Here is a 15191-nt window from a genome sequence, read left to right as displayed (position 1 = left end):
ACTATCTCTGGCTGGTTGTGGTGGTCAAAGATAAGAACAGCTAGGCAAGTACTGGTAGGGTAGTCATTACTGACTCCGAGTTTACCATGAAACGTCATGACTTGGCGCGATGCAGCCTATTTTCACGAGGCCCACGGTGATCGAGCCTGGATTACAGCAGCAGCGTGGGTGACATGACACGAGCCAATCCTCCACTAGTAGTGACGTGGATCCCATTACTCACTGGTCCTTCACGATGGCTTCATGCGGTGACATCAAGCAGCACACTGCCAGCTACAAGTGCAAATGCCTTGTCCCCATCCGTGTCTACCAGTATCGGCAGAATACAAACAATCAAACCAGCATCAGTATACCAGTGCGTGTTTCACAGACTCATCCATCCGCACTCACGCCTATATGTCGCCAAGCCCCATGTATCTGCACAGTTTGCGCTGTCCCGTCTCTTCCCTACGTAGCACAAGATAAGGAAACCCATGCTCGCGAGCCTCACCTCCAGTCGCCGCACACCCTCTTGTTTTGCGCCAGGGTTGTCAAGCCCAAGCCCCTCCATCGTGCCGTGGGGCCGCCCGACAAGAAGAAAACAGCCGACGACAACGACAATGACATCATTCTTCCCTTTCACCACACTGCGGGACCTTACCCTCCGGCTTGCCGAACCACGCATCGCCAAAAAGACAATCGAATCGTTACATCACTTGTTCCCGATCGCCTTGTCCACAAAATGGACAGCATCATTCTTTGCTCAAGGGTACACTTCTATTTCTGGGGTCATTTTCTTTTTTTCTTTGGGTCAGTTCAACTGACGTTTTGTTCCGGGCGCGCCGTGGAGAAATTTCTATGGAGAAGTGTGCTTGTTTCGACTCGACACTATCAAAATAGGAAAAAGTTCCATGACCGTCTACATGTCTATAAAACCAGTAATCATCGTGAACGGCTTCATCCATCTGCATCTTGCCCTCTGTCTCTGTCTCTCCTCCCTCAGTTCCTGTCCTGTCGTATCCCGCCTGCATCTTGGTTACGCAGATAACATCATGAATGTTTATTAGCTTCCCCTCGCACAAACACATGTAAAACGACGTCACCTCCTGGGCCGCAGATGCCCGGCTCTGACGACGAGGCTTTTCTTTTACCGTCTCAATGTTGTTAGCCTCAATGGAAAACGTTTCTTTTCTGCAACATGAGGGGGGATCCGCGCCAACGTATCATTCAGCGGTGGGGGGTTCTAAATAATGCCGTCTTATTTTCACCTCTTGCCTTATTAGTGCAAGGAATACGCCGTACCTTGTCGTCACTGCATTGGCTGCCATCTTGCAGGGCCTTGTTCGTCTGGAGCAAAGCCACCCCCGCCGTAATGCGGCCGGCGCTAAAGGCTGCCCAACCTGGGCCTGTAGGTAGATTGAGTACTAGATGTTTCCGACAATCTGCGCGTAATATTGTCGATTCTGTCATGCTGTCCCGCGTCATTATTCTTCCCTAGTCTACTCTAATACTGTAAAAAGAATTCGTATTTTGTCTCGGTGAGTCGTAAATCCTGGATAATTCTCAAGGTGCACTCGGCGCTGCCATCTTCCTACGAACAGAGCACTCAGGGCCCGCAGCACGCAAAAGAAACGTGCATCAAACACTGAGCCTTACTGGCACAACTCTAAATCCACGAGGACCCGGTGAGTACAAGAAAACAGCTCACTCGGTTACCAAAAGATTACGGTTTCTTCCTCACTGCCACCACCACCGTCCCGCCCGTCATGGATAAAGAACCTCCGGCGCTGTCCGGCAATCCATTTTCGGCTGTTCCGCTGCCACGCCCACCAGCAGGGTACGTACCTGTGCCAAACTACCAGTATGCCTGGCGTGGCAATGGGTAGCTAGCCACCGTTTTGGATGGCGCAAGCCACTAAAGCCACCGTTTTTCGCGTACCTCCATATCCTTGTACGTCGACAAGGGTGCTGGCACGGCCGTATCGCTACCACTCACTTTTGAGCCGCCTGTCCGAACTACTGAGTACCAGGCATCGGTTTCAGCATGTGCCATCATTCTCATTAACCTCTTGCTTTACCAGTACCCTCATATTCGTGCCTAATTATACCCATGCTGATCACCACTTCTTCCTCTTTTTTGAGCCTCCTATTTCTCCCGCGTCAGATGCCAAATCGCACCATCGTACCATCACCTAGGTACCCGTCCAGGCCCCGCCCAGCACAGCATCGCAACCTACTGGTAACAATGAGCCATGAACATGCATGGCATGTGCCACCCGAATCCCCCTCAAGATAACCCTCTTTTTTACAGATTACGACTCTGTTAATTCCCTCGCCTACCCTGGCAGACCCGGCCGCTTCAAGTCCGACCTGCATATTTCGCGCCCGCACACGGTCCGTTCCTAGCCTGCCCCTCCTTCCCCGGCTCAGCTCTCTTGCACGCGTCCATATCATGCCAGCGCTGCTCTGAATATCCGTTTTCCTAGTCATTCCTGTAGCAGGAATCGTTGCCCCTTCGGACAGTCAGCAAATGAAGCCGCCAGTAAATCATCGTGAATTTCCCTTGAAGAAAGTAAAAACGCTCGCGCTGTCTTGTACCTGTCTCACTCAGCCCGACCCTGGAACGATGCCAACTCCACCTCCGCACATCACCCCATAGCCCTGATATGCCTCGGGCTGACGAGAAATCCTGGGGTGCGGCATGTAGGGGACCATTTACAGAAATCTTGGGTACTTGTGCATTCCCCATTCACAGTTTCTGCTCCAAATCAGACCAGCCCTTCATTCTCTTCTCGTAATGGCAAGGCTTGTTTGTGGAGATGCCTCCGACGTGGCAAGGCGTTTTTTGGTCTCATGCTGCCTCTTTGCCTTTACACATGGTTTGCCAGCACTGGGCCGTTCACATGGTAGCTGCACACTTCAGCTATTTGGGCCTTTCCACTGTCATGGATGGCTTTGCGGCATTCCTGGTGTCTCTAGAATCCCGTCTCCGCCGACGCCACTCCTCTTCATCTCATCCAGCCACATTCCTGCACTACGCCCGAATATCATCGTGGCCCGGCTTCACATTGCACATTGCAGCTGCCATCTTGTTCATGCTCTTGTATTGCCTATTCCGGCCAACTATGATATTACTTCGCCTATCTCTCCTATTTGCTTCGTTCCGTCACGTCCCTTAAATCTTGGAGTACTTCTTGAACGCGCTCAGCAATCCGCCGGTCGAGGTGTCGTGATTCTCACCGTTGCCAGACTCGTCAATCTCCTTGAGAATCTTCTTGGCCAGAACCTTGCCCAGCTCGACACCCCACTGGTCGAAGCTGTTAATGTCCCAGATGGCACCCTCCGTAAACGTCAGGTGCTCGTAGTAAACAATCAGAGCACCCAGTTCAGCAGGGCCAATGCTACCGCCAACCAGGATCGAAGTCGTAGGGCGGTTACCCAGGAAGCGCTTGTGGGGGACGAGGTCGCCAGTCGTGCCCTCAGCCTGCACCTCTTCGTCAGTCTTGCCGACCATCAGGGCCTCGGCCTGCGCCAGGTAGTTGGAGGCAAGCATCTTCTGGTGCAGGTTCTGCGAAACAGGGTTGTGCGACTGGGCAGCCAGGATAAAGTCGGTGGGAATCAGCTTGGTGCCTTGGTGCACAAGCTGGAAGAAAGAGTGCTGGGCGTTGGTGCAAGGCTCGCCAAACACAATGGGGCCTGACTTGTCAGCTCAATGCTGTAACTCGGGATATGTTTGTTGCTTACCAGTTGTGTACTTGACAGCAGACCCGTCAGAAGAGATGGACTTGCCGTTGGACTCCATGGAGAGCTGCTGCAGGTAGGCAGGGAAGCGGTGCAGGTACTGATCGAAACTGCGATTTGTTAGCATTTGCCTCTGGTACAATTGCACATTGCTTACGGGGCAACCAGGTGAGTCTGGGCCTGGAAAAAGTCAGAGTACCAGACGCTCAAGAGACCACCAAGAAGGGGAATGTTCTCCTTGAGAGGAGTCTCCTTGAAGTGCTTGTCCATGGCGTGGGCGCCGCTGAGGAATTTGTGGAAGTTGTCATAGCCAATGTACAGAGCAACACTCAGACCAATGGCACTCCAGACCGAGTAGCGACCGCCAACCCAGCTCTCAAAGCCAAACATGTTCTTGCTGTCAATGCCAAACTTGGTGACCTCGGCCTCATTGGTCGACAGCGCAACAAAGTGCTTGGCAATCTCGCCCTTGTTGTCAGTCTTTTCAAGGAACCAGGACTTGGCTGTGTTGGCGTTGGTCGTCGTCTCGGCAGTGGTAAAGGTCTTGGAGGCAATGAGGAACAGGGTCGTCTCAGGATCCGAGTTGGCGAGGGCCTCGGTGATGTGAGTGCCGTCAATGTTGGACACAAAGTGAAGAGTCATATCCTTGGCGCCATAGTGCTTGAGCGCCTCAGTAACCATGACAGGGCCGCTACACCAGTTAGAAACTTGTCAATCAGGTAACAATTAGCAGGAAACTTACAGGTCGGAACCACCAATACCAATGTTAATAATGGTAGTCAGCTTCTTCCCGGTGAAACCGGTCCACTCGCCGCTGCGAATCTGCTCGGAAAACTCCTTCATGTGCTTGAGAACATCGTTGACACCGCCGGGAACGTCCATGACGTCCTCGCCGTCAACCTTCATCTCCCAGCCGCTAACATTGCGCAGGGCGGGGTGGAAGACGGCACGGTTCTCAGTGAAATTGACCTTGTCACCGCGGAAGAGGGCATCGCGCTTGCGCTCGACACCGGCCTGCTCGGCAAGCTTGACGAGGAGGTCGAGGGTCTCGTCGGTCAAGAAGTTCTTGGAAAAGTCAAAGAGGATATCGGCCGAGGTGCCAGGGGCTGTGAATGTGCGCGTGAAGCGGTTGAACCGGTCCGGGTCCGAAGCAAAGGCCTCTTTGAGGACAAACGACTTGCTGATGGTGTCGCGATGAGCATTGAGCTCCGCCCAGGCGGGGAGAGTGTTTGCGGGTGCCATTGTTTCGTCAAGAGTGCGATGTTGCGTGAAGAATTCAAGGGATTTCTGCCAGGGGCCGGGAAATTTTTGCTTTCAGGCGGACTGGATTGGGGCGACTGCTTCGGTACGTTCGGAGGGTTGCGTCTGATGGGGAGCTATAGTCTGAGCCCTTCAAAGTGGCGAAAAGTCCGTTAGCCGGGACAATACGGTACGTGCCAGGCAAAAGGTGCGAAAATGTGTAAAGAGGCGGAAAATTTCAAGCGATGTAGGAGGATGGCAGGTCCAGCTTCAACAGGGTAAATGTGTAAAGAATGACCAATTGCTGAGCATGGGCGTGATGGATGACGAAAGCATCATCAATCAAAGCTTGAGACGGTGGAGGGGCAACCAGAGGAGGGGGCGGGGCAGCCCAGCGTCAGAGCAGTCCGGGGCCCTGTGCGGCCCTCAATCCGCAACATACCTGGAACTAAAGTCAAGACAGCCAAACTTGAGACTGGGAATGGGTTTTGCGTGGTAATCTAGAGATGCAGAAGGAAAATTGTGCGATGCCTGGGCAACGGGCAGATGGAGCTTATGATGAAATACCGCAGATTGAGATGTTGGGAGCTGCTGTGGGGCCGCCCGTCCAGCGGTGCCGCATGCCGCAAAAGGCAGCGCCGCCGCCGTGGAGGAGGGGGTCCTCCAGCGTATGTAGACCACTGAAGCTCGCAGCTTGCAGAGGTCTGGACCACTGAAAATGCGCCCAGCAATCAGTCCAGTGCTGACCTCTGAGCTGGCCACGCCTCGCGGATTTCGGCACAACTGCCCGAGCAGCAGCAGTTTATCATGATTCTCGATACAGTGCGACATAGGGTTCACGATAGTTTCGCCGTCTACATTTGCTGCACAAACACGTTTTCCAAAACGTTGTAGTACTGCTCATTGCCACGTCCCAGGCCTGCAATTCTTGGAAATTCTATCAGCCGGTGACGGCCGTTGCCACGGCTTCTCGCCTATCTGGCAAATAGAAGCACTCCATTCACGCTACTGCTATGTGTATCAAGTGACCCCATCGGGTAATTGGTCCCTGTATGCGTTGAAATGCTCGGATCATACGGTTTGGCGCGCTCTCGATGTGCATGTGCCAGGTTGCATATGCTGTTGGCTGGTTTGGTATTGCTCGCACTGGTTTCGCTCAGCCATGCATACAGCGGACTGGTAAATCCATAAACTCAAAATAATACACCAAGGAAATGCTAATGTCTATCTATATCTCTCGCTAGCCTGCCAGCCAATTGCAAGCGGAAACGCTTGCTTACACGAATCTCATCGTCTCTTCCCACAAGCGGCGTCGACCTATCCAGCGTCGCTGGCCGCACACCATCAGTGGCCGTATCTCTTCTACTATCCCGCTGAAGCGAAAAAGAAAAACCATCAACGCCCAGAATTTTCATTTGCCCGTTTCGCCCATTGTAAAAATCATAATGCCAATGTTGTCTTGTGTGTCTCTTTATGTTCTACTCGTGCTCGGGGATGCTCCCCACAAACGATGGGTCTTTGACGCTGCCGCCGGCATCTCCCAGTCCGGCAATCGGCCTGTTGTAGCTGAATCCAGTAAACTGATTCTGCATCGTTTGCGATAGTGGGTGGCCTTCCACAAGCGAGTCTTGCGGCACCTCACCTGTAAATTCAGGGTCAAAGTTGACGGTATCCAGTGCGTCGGCCTGCATTGTTAGTGTTTCCATCGACGCAACGCGTTACGGGCAAGATTACTTACAACACTGGGTTTGAATGTAGGCTCATACTTGCGCTGCAGCAACTTGCGCCAATCTATGGCGTGGAAGAACGGGTGCGCCTTGATTTCAGCAGAGCCGTTAGCTCCAAGTCGCTGCTTCGGATCACGGTTGAGCAGCTTCGTAAGCAGATCCTTGGCGGCCGGTGGCACAATATCAGAAAAGTGCAGCGGCTCCGACAGGATCTTGCGGTACATTTCATTGACATTCTCGTCATAGTAAGGCGGCAGACCCGTCAGCATCTCATAGAGTAAGACACCCAGGGTCCACCAATCAACCGTCTTGTTATAGCCTTGGCCCATGAGGAGTTCTGGGGCGAGATATTCGGGTGTGCCGCAGAAGGTGTTTGTTCGATCCTCGTCCTTCATGTCGAGCTTGCAGAGACCAAAGTCGCACAGCGCAATATGGCCCTGATAATCGAGAAGAATGTTTTCGGGCTTGAGGTCGCGATAGATGACACTAAATCCATGCAAACACTCGAGAGCACACAACAGTTCAGCCGTGTAGAATCGTGCGCGATTCACGTCAAACCGGCCGTCCTTCTGGAGGTGGTAGAAGAGTTCACCGCCATTGACAAAGGCTAGAACAAAGTACAGCTTCTCGGGCGATTGAAAGCTGAACTTGAGCGGTACAATGAAGGGATTGTTAATCTGCGCCAACACAGATCGCTCAGCAAGGGTATGCGCCACTTCAGATCGGGAAATGATGTGCGCCTTTCGAATCGTCTTGAGTGCGTAGATTCGGTTCGTGTCCTTTTTGCGAACCTGCATGACCTTGCCGAAGCTGCCCTTGCCGACAACCTTGAGCAATTCAAAGTCTTCAATCTTGAGCTTGCCAACTCGAGTCTCTACGTACTCGACACCGACCTTGATCTTGCCAGAGCCAAACTGCACGTTGACCCAATCAACGCCGCTGTGGCCCTCTCCGCCCTGCCTCTGAGCGTACTCAGCAGCAGCCTTTTCGCGATCCTTCTTGCTGAGCTTAGGGTCTTCCACAAACGGCTGTCGCTCCTCGAACTTGGGGTTGATGCGGGCGACACCAAGGAAAATGTCCTGGCTACGTCCTGCGCCAGGCGCAGCGTTCGGGTTGCGCAGATACAGGTGAATGACGAGCTCTGTAACGCGGGACACATCAAACTTGTACTGCGTGTTGCCACCTGCCCATAGAGGGTTCTCTGGGTTTCCTTGTACGGAATTGACAAAGACTTGGACCTTGTCGAAATCGAGGAGAGCATATGGCATGTATTTTCCTGATATTCGGCCGTGGTTTGTGGGGATACCGGAAAAGCCGCCAGCAGACGAATGCGGCCGGTGAGAGCCGCCGTTGTTGGCTAGGGACCCTGCCATGCGCTGGGATCCAGGCCTGACGGAGCCTGCGGCCGAGGCATTATTCGTTGAGAGGGAACCTTGGTGCTGTGAGGTGAAGGCATTTCGGTGCTCTTCAGGGAGAGCGAATCCCTGGCCTTCATGAAGAGTGACGACCAGGATGCCAGGCTTGGGTGGCTTGACGATAGGGGCCTGGACCATGCCTGTAGCAGGAGCTGCAGGTTCATATCTGGATTAGCCTGTGGAACAAAAATCTATGGCTGGAGGCGTCGGGTGCGACATACGGGCATCATTCTCTGGGATGGGTGCCTCCAGTCCGGGGCTGGGCTGGGCCTTGTCCTCTTTTTCCGTTATAGTCGAGGTCGAGGCGGATCGGGAGAATGGGCTCAGCGTACCCAGGTGCGTCTCCTTGAGCTCTGCCCAGGTGTCAGCATTCAAAACAGGTCCGCCGGCCGCAACTGGGTCGTGGCAAAGTCGGAGGGCGATGCGATCTGCGCAATGCAGACGAGGGGATAGAACATACTCTTTGTGAGTTTCCACGACATCGCCATTTGTCGCGGAACTTTTGAAAATGGATTGATTGATGGGGTTGACGTAAGGGAAAGACGTGGGCGAGGAAGCGTCGGGATGCAGGACGAGATGCGGGGAAGTCGTACGCGATATTTCTAATCGTGGTGGGAGGACATAGAGATCGAGACAGGCTGGCAGTGTCGTCGCTAGATAAGAAAGGACTGAGTGAGGAGGAGCTCGCAGGCGTGGGAGAGGGAACGGTGGCGGTGGATGCAAGTCGGCAACCCCGCAGGCGGATAGGAACAAGCGCGGCCCAGGGCTTCCGTGGGCAGTGACTGGTGTCTGTCCGCGAGCTGCGAGAAGAGCTCTTAGGAGATGCAAAAAGGGCAGCAGGAATGATGCTGCGCACCTTTAGCAATATAGAGTTAGGAGTGATAAAAATAGTGTGGTCAGGCGACAGAATACGAAAGGGGCGAGGCAACACTGGTTGGTGGAGGCAAAGCACAGCAACCTGGTGGGCATGACAGGCTAGGAAGCCTGTTTACTTTATTAAATAGAGCGGTGCTACAATGATGACTGGCTGGGCGGGCTGGGCTGGGCTTGAGCGGCTTGGGCTGGACTGGGCGGGTGAGTTGGGGCTGTGCAGTGCCCAGCGAGTGTCGTGTACAGTGGGTGATACAGCGTTGTGTACCGAGGCGTGCCCGCTGTGGCAGGTACCCGAGTGCTGAGATGCGGTACCTAGCCTGGACATGGGACTGACTGGATCCGGGCTTTACAGTGGCGGCGGCGGAGAAATCGCCGCGAGCCGCACTGTGTGGCATTTCATGATTGACAGCAAAATCTAGCACAGTCTGGTGCTGAAGACAGTGCAAACAGTGCTAGAAAGTGCTCCTTCAAGCTGGGGAAGATCGTCCCAAGCCAGGACCCCTATGACGCTGAGTGGCAAATTGACGGCTTTGTTGGACTTTGCAGCGAGGTGGCTGCGTTAATTGGTGCTTGTTGACTGGGGTGCTGGGATCATGAAATGAACTCGGGCGGTGCGGTTGATTTCTGAGCTGAGTATCAGAATGTCTTGGCTTTTGGTGACGAAAGGCATTTGGCCGCACGTGGGAACCGACGTACCCTGTACTTTGACGGCTTCTCGACAATGCTACCGTGACAGGCATTTAGCAGTACGACGCGGATATAGTACCCAGTAGAACGAATTTTATGCTCGGAGTTACAAGTTCATCTGAAAGGTCAGAGTAAATAATTTCCTTCACGACTTGGCAGAAGGTATCATGTTCGTAAACTGTCTGCATGAAGCTTGAACGAGGGCAGAGTAATCACAGCAACGACGCTCAATGCACTCGTACTGCAGACACTTGACAATTCTCCGAATACCTAGGCAGACGAACACAGAACAGACCCCGTGTCGCTAGCGTACAGTAACTACATCCCCTACTTGATGTTGCAATGTCTGGGCACTTCTAGATGCCATCTGCGTTGCATCGCCGCCCATTTTGCGCCTCAATGACACATGTGCACAAATAACCAGTGTGTTTCTAAGATTCATGGAAATCTCTCACTGTCAGAATATGAAATATTTTGCGGATTGCTTGTGTCGCAACGATCCATCGAAGTGTAAGTGAATAGTTGGTGCCTGACAAAACAGGCACCGATATTTTCGCCAGCCAGGAGCTCTAACATGGCCACATTTTCGACTCGTGCCACCAGAAACCATTGTGTGCGTCGGTCGAGGCTGTCCAGTGCTGTGCCATTTGCTTTGCGTCTTTGCCGTTGAAATTGTTAAGCTCATTCACATTAACGGAAACACCTCTACTACTAGTTTTCTTTTTTCGCTGCCCTGTCCTATGGACATAACCTGCAATCCTGTCCACAACTCCTACCTAGCCCGTCAACCCCACTATCAGGGGAGCCTCCACGCCGCCTTTCCACGTTGACAACTTACCTCTACAACGCCGCGAGCAGCGGACAGATACCGTCAAAATGAAGCTCGACGTCAAGGTACGCCCACATCCCGCGAAATAGCAGCAGTTGATACGCAATTGCTGCTGCGACGCCGGCCGACCTCAGCCTCCCCACTCGAGGCGCAATCTGGCCTTGGCCCCCTTCGCAAGCTCGCCTCCCAGCTCGAATTGACACTGACAATGATGCTTCTATAGCGCCAGCTCTACACCCGTAGCGACCGAGTCAAGGGCATCGATTTCCACCCTCACGAGCCTTGGGTGCTCACGACCCTGTACAATGGTAGGGTTACATGCGCAGGCCTGCCTCCCACGAATTCACTGACCTGTTTCAGGCAACGTCAACATCACCTCGTACGCCACTCAGGCGGTCGTCAAGACCTTTGAGATGACCGATGTCCCGGTCCGTGCCGGTAGATTCATCGCTCGAAAGAACTGGATTGTCTGCGGTTCCGATGACTTCCAGCTTCGCGTCTACAACTACAACACCTCCGAGAAGATCACCTCCTTCGAAGCCCACCCCGACTATATCAGAGCCATTGTTGTGCACCCCACGCAGCCATTTGTCCTGACTGCCTCCGATGACATGACCATCAAGCTGTGGGACTGGGAAAAGGGCTGGAAGTGCGTGCGTGTCTTCGAGGGTCACAGCCACTACATCTTGTCCCTGGCCATCAACCCCAAGGACACCAACACCTTTGCCTCCGCGTGTCTGGACAGAACCGTCAAGATCTGGAACCTCGGATCACCGCACGCCAACTTCACCCTTGAAGCTCACGAGACCAAGGGTGTCAACCACGTCGACTACTACCCCCACTCTGACAAGCCTTACCTACTCACAACCTCCGATGACCGAACAATCAAGATTTGGGATTACACGACCAAGTCGCTCATTGCGACACTCGAAGGCCACACACACAATGTTTCATTTGCCGTCTATCACCCCGAGTTGCCCGTCATTGTCTCTGGTTCAGAGGATGGCACCCTGCGAGTGTGGCACGCCAACACGTACCGTTTCGAGACATCTCTCAACTATAGTATGGAGCGCGCCTGGTGTGTTTCCTCGCAAAAGGGACAGCAATGCATTGCTGCCGGTTATGACGATGGTGTTGTCGTTGTCAAGCTTGGTCGTGAGGAGCCTGCCGTGTCCATGGATCCCTCCGGCAAGCTCATCTGGGCTAAGCATAACGAGGTCGTTTCTTCCATCATCAGAGGAGGTCAGTATCAGTAACAAACCAGCTGCTGGATCTCTTGACTAACACGCCGCTAGATCCCGAAACCAAGGACAACGATGCTATTTCACTGCCTACCAAGGACCTCGGAACCTGCGAAGTCTACCCTCAGACCTTGATCCACTCGCCCAATGGACGGTTTGTCGCCGTTTGCGGTGATGGCGAATACATCATCTACACTGCTCTGGCGTGGCGTAACAAGGCTTTTGGTTCTGCCCTTGACTTTGTCTGGGCTTCCAAGGAAAACAGCAACGACTTTGCCATTCGCGAAACACCGACGACTGTCAAGATCTATAAGAACTTTGCCGAAAAGTCCGGCGGCCTCGATGTTGGCTTCCAGGCCGATGGCTTGACCGGTGGTATTCTTCTTGGCGTTACTGGACAGGGCGGCATCTCGTTCTTTGACTGGGCTACTGGCGGCCTGGTTCGCAGAATCGAGGTCGAACCCAAGCACGTTTATTGGTCTGAGAGCGGCGAGCTTGTTGCGATCGCCTGCGAGGATACTTTTTACGTCTTGCGATTCTCGCGCGAGAACTATGTTGAAGCCGTCCAGGCTGGCCAAATCGAGGATGATGGTGTGGAGGCTGCTTTTGAGGTCATTACTGACATCAGCGAGACGTAAGTACCATTTCCCGCCATGGAGCTTGTGATTCTAACAGTGAACAGCGTGCGCACTGGTGAATGGGTTGGCGACTGCTTTATTTACACCAACAGCACCAACCGCCTAAACTACCTGGTCGGTGACCAGACCTACACCGTTTCGCACTTTGACAAGGCCATGTATATCTTGGGTTACATCCAAAGAGACTCGAGAATCTACCTTGCCGACAAGGATGTCAACGTTACGTCGTTTGCTCTGTCGCTACCCGTCCTTGAGTACCAGACGCTTGTTCTGCGTGAGGATATGGAGACTGCGGCTGAGCTGCTGCCCACCATTCCCAGCGATCAGCTCAACAAGATTGCCCGATTCCTCGAGGGACAGGGCCATAAGGAGCTCGCCCTGGAGGTCGCTACCGACCCCGAACACAAGTTCGATCTCGCTCTCGGCCTGAACCAGCTCGACATTGCCCTGGAGCTTGCCCGTGCCGCCGATGTTGAGCACAAATGGAAGACTGTTGGAGACGCAGCCCTTTCTGCTTGGGATGTTGCCTTGGCAGCCGAGTGCTTCACTGCGGCGAAGGACATTGGGTCGCTGTTACTGCTCCATTCGTCCACGGGCGACCGCGACGGTCTGGCTAAGCTGGCCGTGCAAGCCGAGGAGAAAAGCGCTAACAATGTCGCCTTTTCGTGTTACTGGCTGCTAGGAGACGTACAAAAATGCCAGAGAATTCTGACCAAGACGGAACGATATGCCGAGTCTGTGCTCTTTACACAGACATACAAACCTAGCCTAGCTGCGGGCGCCGTCACAGAGTGGAGAGAAAGCTTAGAAAAGTCGAAGAAGGCTCGCGTAGCGAAGCTCATCGGTCTTCCGGGCGAGGACGATGACCTCTTCCCCGAATGGGATGCCTGGCTGAAGCTTGAGGCCGACGGCGGCTCTGCGATTGAGAGTGCGCCCGTGGCGGTAAACGGACACGAGGACGTGGAAATGGCCGCAGCCGAGGTCGAGGAGGCTGAGGAGGTCGAGGACGAGGACGAGTAGGGTTATGATATAGATGCTTGATTTTTTGTGTTTGAAAAAGCAAGAAGGCATATGCTTGGGATTACAAAAAAGAAGTGTGACTACAAGTATGAGGACGTGGGCTGATGATGATGCAAGTTGGGTGTTACCGGGAAAGAGTTTAGAAAAGGACTATAGCTTCTGACTCTCAGTAGCTTAATGGCATTACGTTTTCCATGTATATCAACTGAATGGTGTATGTGCAGGGCGGCGTGGCATATATGACCGGTAGAGGCCATGACACGAATGTCCGAATGGGAAAGGTTCGACCCGTCCGAAGAAGCAACTATCGCACCAACCATTGCTCGTCCAGGCATCCCGTGGAGAAGGCCACCAACGAGCGACTTCGTTTGCCGCACTAAAATAAACGGCACCGCCATCTATCATTCTAGTTACTCGATAGCTAGCGCCCTTGATAGCTTGGAGCTGTCTTCTTCGGTAAACAGAGACCGCCCGGCCGTTCTTTTGCGGCGCCCCGCCAAAAAAAAGGGACCCCGCGGAGAAGGGTGCTGCTGCTGCTAACAAAGAAGCTACCCAGGGTTATCAAACACGACACTCTCAACTGCTTTTTTGACATTACATCTTTTCTTTCTTCCTGAAACGCATCACCTGCCTGCTCTGGTCCCTGCTTCTACCTGCGTCAAGATCCACGCAAGGTCTCTGCTCGTCGTTCCCAATTCGCCCGCCGTCCGCGCGCCGCCGCTGCTAAACTCAAATACATCCAAGACTGCCACGCAACCCCCGCCAATACACCCATCCCGGGTCGTCTCACCCAGCAGAAACCACACGCACACACATCCAAGGAGCTCAAGTCACCACAGATCCCATGGAGCTGCTCGATCCCGCCACCGGCAAGGCCCTGCCAGCCGACGCCATCCAGCGCGTGCTCTTCATCGCCAACAAGGTCTACGTCTACAACATCCCGCCCATGGCCTCGATGCGCGGCCACAACGCCGCCTCCTGGACCGTCGACCCGGCGCGGCAAATCTTCACCGCCCGTCTGCGCGTCGTCGAGACCTCCTACGACTCCCCCTCGGCCCAGCAGCAGCTCAAGGTCGACGTCGTCCTCGAGGACCCCGCTACGGGCCAGCTCTTTGCCGCCTCGCCGTACGCCGACGCCGCCGCCGTGGAGCCCGCCGTCGACAGCTCCCGCTTCTTCGCGCTGACGGTGCGCGACGAGGCCGGGCGCAAGGCCGTGCTCGGCGTGGGCTTCGAGGAGCGGCCCGAGGCGTTTGACTTTAGCATTGCGCTGCAGGAGGCGCGCAAGGCGCTGGGCTGGGAGACTAGCGGTGGTGATGCGCAGCGGGAGGGGGAGAAGAAGTCGGCGGCAGCGGCGCCGCCGGCGCCGCACAAGGACTATAGCCTCAAAGAGGGCGAGACCATTACGATAAATATCGGCAACAAGTTTGGCCGCAGAAAACAGCAGCAGAAGCAGCAGCAGGCTGAGGAGGCGAGCGGCCCCGCGGCGAGCTTGCAGTCTTTTGCTTTGGCGCCGCCGCCGCCGTCGAGTAGGGCCGAAGGGAGCAGCAGTCCCGGAGGAGCCGCCGCCGGCAGCAGCGCGGATGGGGGTGGTGGCTTCGCGCTGCCGCCGCCGCCGCGCGCGCAAGATGTAAAGTCGAAGCGCAAGTCGCTTATGCAGATGGGATTCGATGACGGGCAGTTTGGAGAGTTCGCGTAAGCGCCCTCGCCCGCCCGCTTTCCTTTGGGTCAATGGCTCAAGGATGTAATGGCGCAGTACACACAAATTCAAAGAAATAATAGGATACGGTCTCTGGGTGGAAGGG

At 54.3% G+C, this 15191-nt stretch overlaps 4 protein-coding genes across 4 annotated transcripts; 2 read left to right on the top strand and 2 right to left on the bottom strand.

The window, feature by feature from the left end:
* Positions 1-3154: 3154 nt before the first annotated feature.
* Positions 3155-4962, bottom strand: LMH87_010053 (uncharacterized protein; the record flags this gene model as incomplete). The annotated part of the gene is made up of 4 exons (XM_056197150.1): positions 3155-3675; positions 3724-3830; positions 3878-4411; positions 4463-4962. The coding sequence occupies 4 exons, from the start codon at positions 4960-4962 to the stop codon at positions 3155-3157; spliced, it is 1662 nt and encodes a 553-aa protein (XP_056054228.1).
* Positions 4963-6437: 1475 nt separating this feature from the next.
* Positions 6438-8589, bottom strand: LMH87_010052 (uncharacterized protein; the record flags this gene model as incomplete). The annotated part of the gene is made up of 5 exons (XM_056197148.1): positions 6438-6644; positions 6698-8253; positions 8323-8379; positions 8434-8454; positions 8562-8589. The coding sequence occupies 5 exons, from the start codon at positions 8587-8589 to the stop codon at positions 6438-6440; spliced, it is 1869 nt and encodes a 622-aa protein (XP_056054227.1).
* Positions 8590-10537: 1948 nt separating this feature from the next.
* On the top strand, positions 10538-13389 carry LMH87_010051 (uncharacterized protein; the record flags this gene model as incomplete). Its single annotated transcript, XM_056197147.1, has 5 exons — positions 10538-10555; positions 10714-10798; positions 10851-11732; positions 11786-12365; positions 12414-13389. 5 exons carry the CDS (start codon positions 10538-10540, stop codon positions 13387-13389), a joined length of 2541 nt encoding a protein of 846 aa, XP_056054226.1.
* An 844-nt stretch (positions 13390-14233) lies between these two features.
* On the top strand, positions 14234-15085 carry LMH87_010050 (uncharacterized protein; the record flags this gene model as incomplete). The annotated part of the gene is made up of 1 exon (XM_056197146.1): positions 14234-15085. The coding sequence occupies one exon, from the start codon at positions 14234-14236 to the stop codon at positions 15083-15085; it is 852 nt and encodes a 283-aa protein (XP_056054225.1).
* Between the last annotated feature and the right edge of the window lie 106 nt (positions 15086-15191).

Source organism: Akanthomyces muscarius, chromosome 5, assembly GCF_028009165.1.
Source record: "Akanthomyces muscarius strain Ve6 chromosome 5, whole genome shotgun sequence".
NCBI lineage: Eukaryota > Fungi > Ascomycota > Sordariomycetes > Hypocreales > Cordycipitaceae > Akanthomyces > Akanthomyces muscarius.
Note: the sequence above shows the minus strand (reverse complement) of the source record. Positions and strands in the feature narration are given on the sequence as shown.